The sequence below is a fragment of the Coptis chinensis genome, chromosome 1 (genome assembly GCF_015680905.1).
Source record: "Coptis chinensis isolate HL-2020 chromosome 1, ASM1568090v1, whole genome shotgun sequence".
Classification (NCBI taxonomy): Eukaryota; Viridiplantae; Streptophyta; class Magnoliopsida; order Ranunculales; family Ranunculaceae; genus Coptis; species Coptis chinensis.
In genome coordinates, this window is record NC_141456.1 from 35,976,845 (window position 1) to 35,993,948 (window position 17,104).

Below are 17,104 nucleotides of genomic sequence, written 5' to 3' on the forward strand. Positions count from 1 at the left end.
TATTCTTCAGCTGTGTAATATTAAGGTTTTGCAGAAATTCTTGGTATGCATTTACAGTTTACAAGTATCAATCATCAATGTAAGTTGTCAAGAAAAGGTTTGTTACGTTTTTTGGTCCCAGTAACCCGTTTGTGTTTGCCACTTTTTGATGGAACACCACACCTGAAAAACATACTAAGTTACTAACTAGATATTACTGATGTGGGCTAATTACACTTTTTTCATGTTCTTGGCGTACAAGTATGTCAGTAGATTAGACAAGATGCATGACAGGTGTAGTAAGGCATATCGAAAGACCATTCGACCAGAAAGTTTGAGTTTATTGATAAAATTGAGAAAATAAGATCGAGCATCTCTAGGGGAGGCATCAAGTGTATATTTGCCTCCACCATTCGGAATTTTGGTGGATTCGTGGAAGCATTCATAGCCGCACCAAGTGTCTAGCCGCATCCGTAGAGACAAATTTGTTGTTTCGGATGCAGATGCGGTGCAACAGTGACAATGTCGCCTGTGGTAGGTTCTACTCCAAATTTATTGGAATTGTTTGAGAAAATATGTTGCTACTCCAAACAGTGCTAATGTCGCGCGACATTTCCACGGTCGCACGCCATTTTCAATGTCGCGTGTAGTAGATCCTACTCCAAATTTGTGACCTTGTTTTTTCCCACCTAGAGTTGGTCATTGTTTACGGATTCTTGCCTCAAATACAGTCTCAAACTTGACACTTGATGCCTCCACCACTTACAGATATTCTAAGATGCTTTGCGCGCAGATTTACCATCCATGGAGACCTTTCCATTTGCGTAGGTACGGACTACGGAGTTGTCCATTTTTTTTGTTATTATTATTAAAATTTTGATTAGCAGAAAAATCACGTTAAATGTTGCTATATGTGTACGGAGTTGTCCCTTTTTTATTATTATTAAATTTGTGATTAATAGAAAATTCACTTTAGATCATTAGTTGTCGGGGTCCCTCTACAAGATCCGCCACCACCTATGCATGAAGATGGTGAGCACTTGGCAGTAATCTAATTTGGGACTTGGGGTGCGAGTGTGCAACATGGCAAGCTTCATCCCGAAGTAGCTGAGGCCGAGAGTGAGAGTGTGAGACCACGTAAATTCAGGTTTGGTTTGGGCTAAGTAGTTATGAATTTTCATGGGCTTATATTGAGTATTGGATTTCAACTTTTACACTGGTTGGGGCAAAATTCAAAAGTTTTTGGCTAGCCCAATGGGCTGTCTTACATTTTGAATGTATAGGAGGTAATGAGGTATTGAGGTAACATTCCTACCATTCTTATGATCTTCACAAAACGTCAGACCACTCTCAAAATAGTTTTTCACTAATTTTGGATGTGTTAGAAAAGCTTATGGTTGTCAGAGTTTTGTTGGACTTGATCTGCAAACTTCTGATGATATTTTGGCGCTCTAAATAATCATTGGTTATTGATGGCTAATGTCATTAACTGATATAATAATGCAATTCATATATAAATGAAGTGAGTGTGATATAGCCAGTCCCAGCGCTACTGTCTATATATGGGATCCCACATTCCTACCTGAATTCCACAAAGATACTGTCGGCATCCAGTCCATTTAGACCCCAAAGTTTCTCAACGACTGCAGCTATCATTGTACCAAATACCCTGTGACTCTTCACTCTTGTCTCCTAGGCTTTTTTGTTCAAACTCGTGGCTTTTAGCTTGAAAAAATAGGACTACCTTTTCAAAAGGCATATAAAAGTTATTGGCTCCAGGGTCACACCATAATGAAAGATTCGCACCATGTGATTTTTTTTGCTTTATGAAAAAGAAGCCAATGTCAATTGTCTCATGACTCATGAGCTTATTGTTACTGTTTGTGCTTCATTATAGTGAACTGCATGCTTGGTCAAATAATCCTTTATCTTCTCCTGAAGTCATTTTAACCGTGCCATCAGACCTGGCCTGGCCCGACAGGTTGATCCGGTAAACTAGGAACCGGGTTAATTGGGCCTACCATAAGACCATTGTTTTCGCATTAGGCCCACTACTAGCCCAGTTGAACCGTCTTGTTTTATACCAATACCACTATGCCAACCAGCTCATTGTGAATATCGTTAAAAGGTGAGAAAATCATAATTCTAAGGAAATTTGAACCTAAGTCTTTTAGGAAGAGGAAAAAATACATGTTCACCAGTTTTACACTTTTTACTAAATAAAATAGATGTGGGAAATGCATATATTAGTAATAGAATATTTTATGGCCGGTTCAACCCATTGATTCTAACCACCAACCCAGTGATTCAGTACCTAGTACCTCTGCTGGGTTGGGTCTTATAAATTTTTTAAGATGGGCAGTCGGCCGATACTGGTTGGTGGTTGGTTACACCGTCAAATCACTTGTTTTTTTTAGCAAGTATATTGATATGGAAAGGTTACAAAGGTTGGCTTAATTGGGATTATATTTCTCAATTATCCACAATCAAATCTGTAATACATACACCGTCAAGTCCAGTCAATCGTACAAACTTGCTACTACACGTATACACTTGGTCAAACTGTTTGTTGTGTCGGGTTAGCCCGAACCTTAAATCTTAATCCCATATCAAAATATGAGAGAATTTGTGTTTCCACACATACATGTGAGAACCTATTTAAAGACGCTATCTAAAAGATCCAGAAACGACCCTGCTCATGGTCATACAACAATGCTGAAAAATATAAAAAGACACTAATATATTAAGAGTCCACGGATCGTCGCCACTTTTTATTCGAATACCGGACTCCGATTGGAACCAGTAAATTTTCGGTTCGGGTAAGATATAACTTGTTTTTTATTTTTTTTGAAAAATTGATAATGTGGGGAGTTGAACCTAGCACCTAAACCAGATAGTCCAAACTCCAAACCAACATATTACTATGTGTTTCTTGTATAAGAAATTTGTTTTGATATATAATACCAATTAATATTGAATTAAAACATGTATTTATTCATTTTATTATTGTAATTATTAAAAAAAATTGCTAAATAAACATCAATCAGTCCGACCGAGTCGAACCATGGTTGAACCATTTTAACAAAAAATCGATTCAATCACCAGTTCGGTTTTCAAAACATTGAGCATAACCCATCCCTTTGAGTCGTTAGATAAAAGAAAAGTTGACCTCATCCACTCATGAAAAAGAATAGCCTTATGACTAGGAGGATTGTTGGGATGAGAACAAGGAATTCTTCACTCTAGAATTCGGAGTAAATATATATTGTAAATGAGATATAGGTGTATACCCAAGTATGCACACATTAAAATGAATACACATCTATAATATTGATAAGTATAAAAACAGTTAAACACTAATATTAATGCTAAATAACACTAACACATAATATTACCATTCTTATGTTATCAATTTTAAATATTTACTCTCATTATATCATCATGTAATATATTACGAGTAACAAGTTTGATCCACTCTTAATAAATCAAGAACATGTAAATTCAACCAATTTAATCTAAGAAAGGAGCACGTGCAGGGGCGGATCTAGGATTTTAGATAAGGGGGGGCTGCCATGGAGTTAACCTTTAAAGATTTTTTTAGAAGCCAATAAGCTAGCATTGATAAACAAAAGAATTATCGCTTTTATTACCTTACCCAAAATGGACAAAATAGTGTTTTCACTATAGACCTAGACAAATATAACAAAGAAATGTGCAAGAATAATATAGCACATTAGCATCACACTAGTGAAGTTTTGACCTGCATGGATTCTTATCAAATACATCTATTATTGCATCCAAATCAACTTCTTTAGCAAATTCCCGTTCAATGTAAATAGTCATGCAATCTGAAAATTCATCCCCATCTTGTTACGAAGTCGTGTTTTGAGCAATTTCATAGCTGAGAATGCTCGTTCTGTAGTTGCCGTGGAAACAGGAAGTGTCAAGACAAAACGAATCAATCTATCAATCAAATAATAGATATTGATCTTTCTTGTTTCAACTAGTCTTTGACATAATTCAGAGATGGTAGACAACTTCTGAAAAAGAGGATGCTTGAGCACATCAAGTTTGTAATGTTGCAGTTGACTTCTCAAATGATGTATCTCTTGTTTCGTGAAGTCTCCACAATAAAAAAATTCTGCGAGTTTGCAAATGTCATCAATGTTGAAGGACTTAAAAGCATCTTTCGGATCCAAAGCAGAACTAAGATAAAGAAGCTATATTGTTTCTTTTGGAAATCTGTTATTTAATTCCACCAACTGGTAATCTATTACAGCATTAAATAACTCGACGCGGTAGTGGTGCTCAACTGTAATGTAATCTTTCTGCTGGCAAGAACGACTTGTACCCGCCATGTGTCGAGCACCCATATTAGGCATATCAATGTCATGTTTTTTGCAAAACAAAATCACATCACTAAGAAAAGCGTCCCAAGAAGATCCTCTTAATTCTTGAAGAAGTGCTTCCGTACTAGAGACTAAGCTGATAGCATTTAAAATGTCTTGGGACTTTTCTTGCAGGACTTTACATAAGACATTAGTAATTCCCATAGTCTTATGCAATAAATGAAAAAGAAAGACAAACTCAAAACTTTTCATTGCAAGAATAACACCTTTAACTTCTCCACGCATAGAGTTGTTTGACCCGTTCTTCATAACGCTTTCAAAAACTATACAAATTGAATCAAACATCTCTTTCAGGCTACAAACCGAAGCAAAATGAGAACTCCATCTAGTATCTCTTGCTCATTGCAAAGTAGAAACTTGATTAGCTCCTTTTCCAGTAACAAGTTCACCACTAGCTACCAGCATATCAATTTCATTTTTCCGAGTATCTTCCAACTCCTCGCTTACGGCAGCAACATGAAGATTAACAATAGAAGCCAACTTGGAAAAAAACAACCAAACATCAGAAACATCTTTAGAAGCCGCAACTAGAGCAAGTTGTAGACAATGTGCAAAACAATGCACATAATATGCATATGGACACTCCTTCAGAAACAATGCCTGTAATCCATTCCATTGACCACGCATATTGCTAGCACCATCATAACCTTGACCTCTCATATTTATAATATGCAAATTATGGCGAGCAAGGATATTGCATATAGCTTCTTTAAAAGTTAAAGCACAAGTGTCTTTAACACCAACAATACCAAGAAAATACTCTCTAACAAAACCACCTCTATCAACAAATCTTAGGACAATCGCCATTTGCTCCTTGTTTGAATTATCTTGTGCTTCATCAACAAGGACACAAAATTTTGCATCACCAATTTCCTCACGAATTCTCTCTCTCACTTTATCGGCATAGATATGCAAAAGTGTCTTTTGAATTGAATGTGAGGTATATGTGGCATTTCTTAGAGCATCTTTTAATAATTCTGCAACCTTGTCATTCAACATCGCTGCAAATCCCAACACCCTCTTGAAATTTCCACCATTTTTTGACTTTTTGGACTCGTCATGGCCTCTAAAAGAAATCCCTTGTAGTACAAGAAATTGAATACACTGAAGAATAACTTTGACTAGCAAACGTTAACGGTTCTTAACAACCTCTTCTTTAGATAATGTATTTAACACATTATCTATATGTCGAGAAGGATTCATGAAATTTTCACAAGCTATCATCGCCGACCTATGAGGTGAGCATGGACCTCCTTCATGTTGCAAAAAGGAACACTTCTTTCCATTATTAATCTTCTTCCAACATTTAAAACCTTCAATAGTGAATGCAGGACGCTTCGGCGGATTTGTTTCAAATATAAAACATGGAAAACAATAAGCTCTATCCGTATGGAGTGAGTACTCTAGCCAAGGAAATAGTGTGAACCAAGAGGAGTTGAACCGGCGAGTTTGCTTTCCGAATATGGTGGATGAATACTCTTTCTCACCGAAGTTCAAGTAACCAACGCCTTTCCAAAAAAAAATCAATTAACATCATCTTGTTGATTAACCGGGTAATTATATATTGAGATGCGTTTACCGGATCACGTTCAAATAAAGATGTGGACTCAACTTCTTCAACACTAACTCTTTGGGCTTGAGGAGAAGGTTCAACTTGCTCAATTTTAATAACTTGAACTTGTGAAGGAGGTTGGCCATCTCTATCAAGTCTTGAAATATCAAGACTAGATGATGTAGAAGTTACATCATTTTCCGGGGTGACATCTTTGGGTTTAAAGAAGGAAAACATGGTTTTCATTTTCTTACGAGCTTTATGTTCAGACATTCTTACCTAAGATAAATCATAATAATTTCGTAATCAATAGTTTACTCTATACTAAAAACAAAAAAAAAATATCACAATAATAACTACAATAATATTCAACTAATTAAATAAGACAAAAAATTAAATGACAATCTAATACTCCAATATAAACTATAAGTTAACAAGGCAATAAGTCAAGTAGAGAACACATTAGTATTTGAAAATTGAAAAACAAAAACGAAATAAAAAATATAGGCATAATACAAAACAATTTACCTTAGCCCTTAGCTAATGAATAGCCAAATATGAAATAAAATGATAAATAGATTAGGCGCGGAATTGGAACTGCCGACTGGAAGAAGATAATAATAGAGAACAAAATTTTCTTTTGTGAACAATACCGTCAGTACGAGTGTACAACACAAAGGACCTTTCAGTTTTTTTTTTGTTGACCTTTCGGGTTTTTTTTTTTCGGTTTTACTTTTTTGAGAATCTCGGATTGTGAGTTGTGATAAACTGGGATAGACGGATAGTGACTTGTGGGCCCCTATTGTGAGTTGTGATTCTTTTTTTTTTTTTTTTTTTTTTTAATAGGAAGTTAGGAACAGCAAACAAGACAAGACCAAACTGGAATTGATTGTTACTTGTCACTTGTGGGCATATGGGCTAGTGTTCATACTACTATTTTTTTTTGGGGAAGTTTGGGGTGCCAGTAGCCCCGTCCACCAAACCTTTAGATCTGCCCCTGAGCACGTGAGAGTAATTATTTGAATAAGAAATTAACTATTATGATGATACTACGAATTTATACTAAATTAATTTAAACAATATTGTGAATCAAAGATAGAGAATGTTAAAGAGAGAATTAAATCTACTTTTCAATTCCTATAAGTGTTAGAATAGATTGTTGAGAAACCCTAATTTTTATATTCTCACTAAAATATAAATCTTAGACTTTTATGATCCCTAATTCAATTATACCATCTTTAGTCATAATCAAATTAGCATGATTATTTTCCATTCTCATGGAAAAACTCACAATCCTCTAGTTTAGATTTTTCTCTTCTTATCTCTAAGTCAAAAAAAATTCAAACTTTAAACCCTAATCAACAAATCTATGCTAAATAAATCAAGTCCTCTTAAAGCTTTATTAACCTCCCTCTAATGGGAGTTTAGCTTTGATTTATTGGAATGAAACTATTTAAACAATGAAACAAAGACATTAAAGTACATAAGAAGAAATGAATTTAACTAAAGCTTTTATTGAAGAAGGTTTTTAATGGAGACTACACTACAAACTAATTAACTAAACCTAAACTACTATATACTAACTAAAGAAAAGGGGGGCTAGGAGAGAGAGAGAGAAGGGAGATGAGTTAAGTTTAGCCTTAATCTTCTTTATATATGAGAGAATTAGGGTTAAATTTTCATGCATAGGCCTGGAGGTTAGACTTTGGGCCTCTAATGTGAGCTTAAAGTCCATTACGTTAAGTCTAAAAAAGTCAATACAGCTAGAAAATATTTTAGTGCCCTTTTGGTCTACTTTTATAGCTCTGATTGGGGCAAGGCTGGGTCCATTGGAAAGCTTGTTCCGAGCCGGTCATTTTAACATATAGTACTCTCAATTTTGAGGTCCGAGTCCAAAAATACATCCTTTTAAAGTTCTAATGGCTTTTTGTCATTTTTCTATCCGAATTGACTTTGACTTCCTAGCTTTGACTGGGCTTGAAAATATTTTTTCTTCTTGATTTTTGGGCTTTAAACATAGAACTCTTCTAGCAATAATCTTGACTCGTTTTCCATGCAAAATGGCGTCTTTAAGCACATAAACATCTTCAAGACCTGAAATACACAAAAATACGTAAATAATACTAACTCTTATTTATTATAAACATAATTGGCCTAAATGTAATACTATTAGGGCATCTCCAATGGGGGGTGTAAACTGTATAGAGTAGAAATTTGACACCCCAAATGTCAAAAAACTCTTTCCAATGGAAGTGTTATACCATAGGTAATAGAGTATTAGTTGATAGAGAGGGTGGGGAATTTTCCCTCTCGCTATCAGCTAATAAAATGCCCGGACGATACTCGAACAGACGTCTGAGTAAAAACAAATTCGGACGTTACTTGGAGTGTCATCCCTATCTATTTCTAAAGTTACAATTTGAAAATTTTAAACTCAGACGACACTTGAAGTGACGTCCCACTTTAAATTAAAGTGGGACGTCACTTCAAGTGTCATCCGAGTTTAAAATTGAAATTTTTTACACTTTTCCATTGGGAACAATAGAGAGTGAATATTTATGGACTCTACAATAATTTACAATTAGAGTTGTAAAATCCTAATGGCGCGTAGATGGCACCTATGTGGAGGTGTAATTTTGCACCCCCCATTGGAGATGCCCTTAAGGGGTTAAAACTACAGTTTTGGGTGCTTATCAAATACTATATAGATAGATATACCAATATGCAAACTACATATTTAAAAGGTTGAATTATATATATATATATATATATATATATATATATATATATATATATATATAGCAGAATTTCAGACAGCATCCAAACAGCACAATATCGGCCGTTAGATCAAGATTAATCAGATAAAAGATCAAAAAACAATATTTCGATATTTGCTTCACAAAATATGATATTGTGCTGTTTACAAAATACGAATACGAAGGGTTTGGGTTTCAAAATTTCCTCCCAACAAACAACAAACTACGATCACAAGGGTTTTGGAAATTCATACAAACTTAACAAACAACAAATCATCAACAAAATCAAAACCACCAAAAAAACCAAAATCAAACCCAAAATTCAAAACCCAAAAACCCAAAATTCAAAACCCAAAAATCCAAATTTCATGGGCAAAGCAGTTTGTGGATATCAGTTTCGATTGTATATGGTATGTTGAATTTCAGTTGTTAGTTTTGCCTACCTTTTCACTTGTTAGCTAGTATTTGAACTCAAACCCAAAATTTAGAAATGGAGTCAATGAGAGATAATGTAACAATCAGTATCGACAATGACGTAGTTGTTGGGTCTTCGTTGAATAAATCCCCAGATAGACTAGTTGCTCCATTTGTAGGTATGGTTTTTAATAGTATTGACGACACAAAGACTTACTATAGATAGTATGGTCAACAAGAGGGATTTGAGACTCATGTTCGATCGACAGATCGGAAAACCAGTGTGGATTTGGCTAGGGGCTATTTAATAGTTTGTTCACGTGAAGGGATCCATAACAAGTGAGAAGTGGGAGAAGTGAGTGTTTCTAGAAATACTAGCACTGTCAAGTGTAGTTGTCCCGCTAGAATGCGTGTTACAAAAAGAAAACACGATGATACATACTATGTAAGTTGCGTTGAAAATGACCATAACCACGGTTTGGTTAGTCCAGCAAAGAGAAATTGCTTGAGATCGAATAAAAATATGCCTGAAGCAGCGAAGAAGTTGACTGAGATTTTTGGTGAAAATGGTTTATCTACCAGTAAAGTTGCAGCTGTTTTTAGTGGGGAAGAAGTTGGGTTTACAAAGAAGGATTGTTGGAACCATCATTATGGTTTGACTAGAAAGATGCCTAAAGAAGGTGATGCAACTGCCGTGCGTAAATATTTTATGCAAAAGAGTGCCTGTGATCCCCTGTAACGCCCGTATTTGTAATATGTATTTATTAATTAATTAATTAATTAATTAATTAATTTTAAAATTTGTTGGATTGGATTTGGGATATGTGGGCCCGAGTCTGTATTGGGCTTAGGTTTCAACCAGGAATGTATATTCATATTTTTCCATAGAATAAGGTTTTTGGATAAAAAAAATAAAATAAAATGGAGGCGGCTCGCTTGTTAGAGAGTTGGAGCACAACGATTTGGACTATGAGGGATTTGTGGAGCTTTTAATTAATGTGAATAGATTTTATCTTTCACTGACTACTAAAACTATGATTTTTCGTCTATTTAAAATCTACAAATTTATTGTCAAAATATATAAGTTTTATGTTTATTTTTCCTGTTCATTCTGTTATGTGCCGTAATATTCTGTCTGCTGTTGAAACCAAGTTATACTGATAAAATGGGTTTGACTACTAATTAATTTTAATTAATTATCCCTATATAGATATAAACTGTTATTGTGAGTATTGTTGATTGTGTTATCGGTTTTATTAGTTTTGGTTGGACTGTTTTGTTGCCTGTTGGGTTAGAATCGGTGGTGGCTATTGATTGTGGGTGGAACGTTGCTGTCGATTTGGTTGTGTTGTTGTATGGAATACGGTGGTCGGGCTATCGATTGGAGTTTGTGGTGTAGTTGATGGAAGTTGGGAAATAATGTTAATGGAGAATCAGTGGTTTAACTATCTGGGTGTATGGGTGAAGGGTGTGTTGATTGAACTGTGTTTGGTGAATGGAGATTTGATTGTGTAGTGAGATGTGTGCTGTTAAAGTTTGGAAAGAGCTTGAACAGGTGTTAATGGCGGTTGGGGTCGAGTTTTGGAGGTGAGGGGAATCGGGTATTTGTTGGTATTGGAAGATAAGGTTTTTCGCAAGGAGCAAAACCGCTGGAAGGAGGAAGTGAGGAGAGGTGGCCGGCAACTCGAGCTGGTGGTGGAAGGGAGCTGCTGTTGAGGAAGAAGAAGAGAGGAAGACGACCTGTTACCTCTATTGGGCCTTGGGCCGAAAAGTTTAAGTTTTGTTTGGGCTAGTTCAATTAGTTGTTTTGGGCCGGAACTTAGTTTTGTTTTTGTTGGGGCTCATTCTAATTTTGTTTACACGGGCCGGTTTTCTTTTATTTTGTGGGCTGGGTCATTATTGTTATGTAGATCCGGCCAACATTATTTGAATCTTTGGTTGAGTCATGGGCTTGGCTACTTGGGTCTGAGCCATGACCTTAACCATGACCTTAGCCATGAACCCATGAGCCATGCACCTTTACCTTAGCCATGATATGAACTATGACCTTAGCCATGAACCATGGCTATGACTATGAACCTATTGAACATGGAACTGACATGTTGACTTTGACTTTGACTTTGAACGTTGACCATTGACGGTGGAATGTTGACTTTTTCCAGATTTTCACATATTTAATTTTATGGACAAATGTAATAATAAAATGTTGTCGAAAATTTGTTGTATAACATTGTTTGTCATTATCTAATTAAGATTTGACGTGAGTAGTGTGTAAAACTTATAAATATTGGCACGTAACAAGAGGGGAATTCTTATAAGACTTAGATATATAAGTTTTTATGAGAATTAAACTACATACGGACTTAGATTCATGGACTTTAATATTGGGCTTTTAATGGTTGATCAGTTTGACTTGACTTGTGATTTGGACTCGAATAATTACGCATGATATTTGGACTTGAGTTGTTCCTTCTTTTTAAAGTCGTTTCATTTTGACATTGGTAGAATGGACATATATTTTGATTATTTATTTACTATTTATATTGTGCACAAATGAAAATAATGCGTGCCTTTGATGGTGAATTGGGTTCACATAACTATATTGAAAGAATACATTACATGATTGATTACTATTATGAGTTGCTACTTAAATGAATTGTAATACGTATTTATGAAGGCTTGAGAGATTCCATATGGTGTAGTGCAATATATGATTGGCACGTGAAATAATAAGTTTTGAGATTTGATATAGAGATGCTTAGATATCGTGCAATGAATAATATTGGCACGTGATAATGTGGATTTTATTATAATGAGAAACATTGAGCTTCAGTACAATTAAGTATACTGGCATGAGATAGAACAAGAATTATTATGAGACATGAATGTATGACACCTGAATAAATTACCTAACGAAAATCCTAGAACCTAGCTACCACAACTCATGTGATTTGGCCTTTGTGATGGGCGTAAGTGATATGATTGGCCCTTCTGGTGTTCCAGTGAATCTGAATGGCCCTTCTCGCATAAGTAATTTGATTGGCCCTTCTGGCATTTCAGTGAATCTGAATGACCTTTCTGGCGTAGCCGAATAGTGGTTTGATTATTTCGTTCGCCAAAATTAGAACGAGACACGCGATATTTTATGCCGAATAGTGGCAGTACTCACCTAATAGCGTTCGTGTGGAGGTTACCTAGTATGCGATATCCTGCTTAGAGTAACTACGCACGGAGTAGTTTATTATGTGAGGGGAGACATGTGGATGTACAGTTCGGCGTTGGGTAGCGATTGTGGTAGCCAGGAAAACTAGGTAAGACATAGAGACGACATGATTCTAGAGACACTTGAAGAAACTCTAAATAATAATTGTGATGATATATCAAAGTGTACTTTAAATCTATAATAAATAATTTATTGTGATTTAGGTTGCATTCACAATGGTTTTGCAGAAGGGTGGGTTGAATTGATTATTCATGCAAATGTGACCCACTCAGCGATTTGGCTTACACCAGTGTCAGTATAGAGTAAGTTTTAGTTTGGTTATTCTATTATTAGATACAGTTGATTTAGTACGGTTTGAAGCTAAGGTGCCTCAGTGGAGGAACTAAATGCCTTATTATTATTGAATTAGAAGCTAAGGCGCCTCAGTGGAAGAACTACCTGCCTTAATTATGATATTTAAGAATGTTGTATTAGTCATTGGAAGTTAAGGCGCCTCGGTGGAGGAACTAACTGCCTTATTGATTGTGTATATATATATAAGTATATGTTGTATTTTAGGGCTACTCACACCAGCATTGTTTATAATGCTGACCCGATTTGCATGTTTGCTTATCGGGTGTGTTCATTAAAAGAACATAGTTGATAAGTCTTGACAGGATTAGTATTGAAGAAGGTTGGTTGCTGCTTGTGGTTTGCGTTAGCATCGCATTCAAGATATATTTTGTTTTCCCTTAAGGTGTAATAGATTTTAGTTGAGACAAATGTTGTTTTGTATTTTTCAGTTGTAATTATAATTAAAGAGTTGTTGAAAGGAAATTTGTAATTTAATCATATTTGTGAATTTTTGTATTGAAGAGAACTTTTGTTTATTTAAAATTTTTTATTGGTTTCAAATTATTAGAATAAATAAATAGATGATGGGTTTTTGGAAGTGGAGAGTGCATCACGCCTCGAAAATTGAAGAGTCGGGAACAAATATTGTTTTTTTTTTCCGATTTCTGTCGAAATTCGGGGTATGACATCCCCAGTTTTACTATGCTATTGATCTAGATCAAAATGGGACTACAGTAAATTTTTTCTGGGTTGATGGGAGGTCTCGAGTGCAGTATGAGTATTTCGGAGATGTTGTCTCTTTTGATACCACATATCGTACGAATGCATACTATATGCCTTTTGCCCCTTTTACTGGAGTCAATCATCATATGCAGTCGATTTAGTTTGGTTGCGCGTTGTTACTTGATGAGACAGAAGATACATTCATATGGTTGTTTAAAGCCTGGCTTGGAGCCATGGGTGGTTGTGCGCCAACTACAATCATCACTGACCAGGATAGAGCAATGACCGCAGCTATTGCTAAAGTGTTTCCTGGTACTCGTCATCGTTACTGTCTCTGGCATATTATGTAGAAATTCCAAGAGAAGATGTCCTTTACTAAATTTGAGACATTGGTAATTGAGTTGAAGAACACTATTTCTTTTTCGTATAGGATTGCTGATTTTGAGAGAAGATGGTGTACAATCATTGAGAAGTATGAGTTGTCTGAAAATCATTGGTTGACAGAGATATATTCAATCACGGGAGAAATGGGTTTCTTGTTATCTCAGTGACACCTTTTTTGCTGGCATGCATACGACTAGGAAGAGTGAATCGATGAATTCTCATTACGACCAATTCGTAAATTTAAGCACTATGCTAATGGAGTTTGTACATGGTAATGAGAGATCTTTGGCTTTGATTGCTAGGAATGAAAGAGATGTTGATTACCGCACTGAGCATAGTTCACGAATTGTGGCTAACGATGCTTTCCTCCTTATGCATGCTGCGAAGGTCTATACGATTAATGCATTTAATAAATTTAAGGAGCAATTAGACAAGGCAAAGATGGAGTACAAATTTGATGGGGACGAGATTGTCAACAATGGAACCGGAAGTTGCATGGTGAAATTCAGAGACCCGCAAAAGAAATCCGTTTGGAAAGTGAGTTTCAATAGAGGAACCTTAGAGGGAGACTATGAATATAAGCATTTTCAGTTTATGGGGTTACTTTGTGGTCACATGTTAAAGCTTTTTCAGCGTTATGAGATCGAAGAGATTCCAAGGCATTTTATTTTGAAGCGGTGGATGCAAAAGGCAAACACGTATAGAACGGAGTTTCATACTGGATTAGTGGCCAACCATGAAAACCACGAACTTTTAAGAGTGGCTCATTGTATCAAGGTTGCTTCTCAAGCGGCTTATGATACGGGGAATAGTGTTGAGGCTTATTCATATTTTATAGAAAAGATGGATGAAATGGCTAAGCATGTTTCAACGTTGAATAATACTTCCAACGAAGGAGACGAAGATAATGAAGATGATATAGTTGAAGAGCCTTTGGTTGATACCTCACAGGTTATGATTGTGATATTAATGTTTAATTTTATATCGGTTTAGTGTTTAATGTTATTTGATTTATTTTAATATTTAATTTGATATAAAAAAATTATTTGATTTTGACTTCCAAATCTTTATTTCAGATATTGATTTTGAATCCCAACATATCTCAAACGAAAGGGAGGAAGAAGAAGAAAGTGGAGAGATGGAAATCCCCCAAAGAGATATCCCTAAACAATCCATGAAGAATGTGTAGAAACTGTGGAAAGATTGCTAACCATGACTCGAGAAATTGTCCAGAGAAAAATAAGACGTAATTTGTGAAATGTAAGTATTTTTGGTTGTTAGGTTGCTTGGTTTGTTGGTTAATACATACTAGATGCTTATGAAGAATTTATTCTTTGCCATTTTGTGTAAACTGATCCTTCGATCTTTCGATGCTTGCAGTAGCTTTGGATTCAATATTGCGGTGTTTTTACTTGCTGGGAAGACTTCGGCACTTACTATGAATATAGTTGGTGTTGTGAAGGATTGGTTATTGATGCAAGATGAGTTATGTCAGAGTTAAGGGTGTGTTCTGTCAGAGTTTTAATTTAGTTCTGTAAGAGTTAAGGGTGTGTAATAGCTAATCCAATTTCGAATTTTGTATTGATGACCATACTATTGTATTTGGTATTTTGTATTTTGTATTGGCTGTCAGAGTTTTGTATGATGTGTTTGTATCTCTACAAGTTTTGTATCTCTACATACATAATTATTTTTAGTGTAGAGATCGGTCCAAGCCCAGCTCAGCTCAATAAGCTAAAACTGATCAAATGGAGTTCTGAGTTTTGTCAGAGAATATATACTAGAAACTGATCAGAACAAGTTCTGTCAGAAAATCAATAAGATGTTGCAAGTCACATAGCATATTGGTTTCGAACTACATATGAGAAGCTATTGGTTTCGAACTGCATATTGTGTTCTGTCAGAGAAAATTTCGAATTGCATATTGGTTTTAGCATGTTGGTACTAGTTCTGGGTCAGAGAAACTGATCATAACAAGTTCTGGGTCAGAGAAAATTTCGAACTGCATATTGGTTTATTTCTTCCTTAAAGAGCAGCCTTAAGTTCCTTAAACTGTCAGAGTTCCTTAAAGAGCATATTGGTTTATTTCTGTCAGAGTTTATTTCGAACTGATCATAACAAGTTAGCCTTAAGTTCAATACTGTCATTTAAGGAACATTAAGTTAGTCACATAACATTAACTAGTATTTCTGTCAGTGCAGCCTTAAGTTCCTTAAACTGATCATAACAAGTTCCTTAAGTTCGATACTATCAGAGTTTATTTTGATACTGTCACACCCCGAATTTCGACAGAATTCAGAAAAACAATATTTGTTCCTAACTCTTCGATTTTCGAGATGTGACACACTCTCAACTACCAAAAACCCATAAACAGTTTAAATATGCGGATAATTAAAAACCAATAAAAAATTTCAATTAAACAAAAGTCCTCTTCATTACAAAAATTCACAAATAAGATTAGGTTACAAATCTCTTTTCAATAACTCTTTATTTAAAATTACAAATGAAAATACAAATAACATTGTATGTCTCAACTGAAAATCTATTTCCCCTCAAGGGAAAACAAAACCTATCTTGAAAGGCGCGCTAACGCAAACCACAAGCAGCAACCAACCTTCTTCAACACTAAACCTGTCATGACTTATCAACTATGTTCATTTAATGAACACACTCGATAAGCAAACATGCAAATCGGGTCAGCATTATAAAAATGCTGGTGTGAGTAGCTCTAAAATACAACATATATTTATACATATACATACACTATCCATAAGGCAGTTAGTTCCTCCACCGAGGCGCCTTAACTTCCAACCACTAATACGACATTCTTAACTACAATAAGTAAGGCAGGTAGTTCCTCCACTGAGGTGCCTTAACTTCCAACTAACCACACAACAAACCATACACATAATAAAAAGGCATTTAGTTCCTCCACGAGGCCCCTTAGGTTCTAACTAAACTAATAATCAGCCAAGCATATTCTATACTTACCGCATTTCATGCTCAATTACAGAGTGGGTCGTCTCTGCACAAGTAATTAGTTTGACTCACCCTTCTGCAAAACCATATACAATCATCTATCTAAAGATATATAATTAACCAACATATTACCATAATTATATTAATTTAAGGCTTTCTTTGCGTGTCCCTAAAATCACGTCGTATCTATGTCTTACCTAGTTTCCCTGGCTACCACAATCGCTACCCAATGCCGAACATGTACATCCACATGTCTCCCCTCACATAATGAACCACTCCGTGCGTAGCTACCCTGAGCGGGATGCTGCACACCAAGTAGCCCTCACACGAAAGTCATTATGTAAGTACTGCC

At 35.6% G+C, this 17,104-nt stretch overlaps 1 protein-coding gene across 1 annotated transcript; it reads right to left on the bottom strand.

Annotated features, from left to right (window-relative positions):
- Positions 1 to 4,727: 4,727 nt before the first annotated feature.
- Positions 4,728 to 5,387, bottom strand: LOC147523734 (uncharacterized). Its single transcript, XM_086572247.1, has one exon. The coding sequence runs from the start codon at positions 5,385 to 5,387 to the stop codon at positions 4,728 to 4,730; it is 660 nt and encodes a 219-aa protein (XP_086428373.1).
- Positions 5,388 to 17,104: the final 11,717 nt, after the last annotated feature.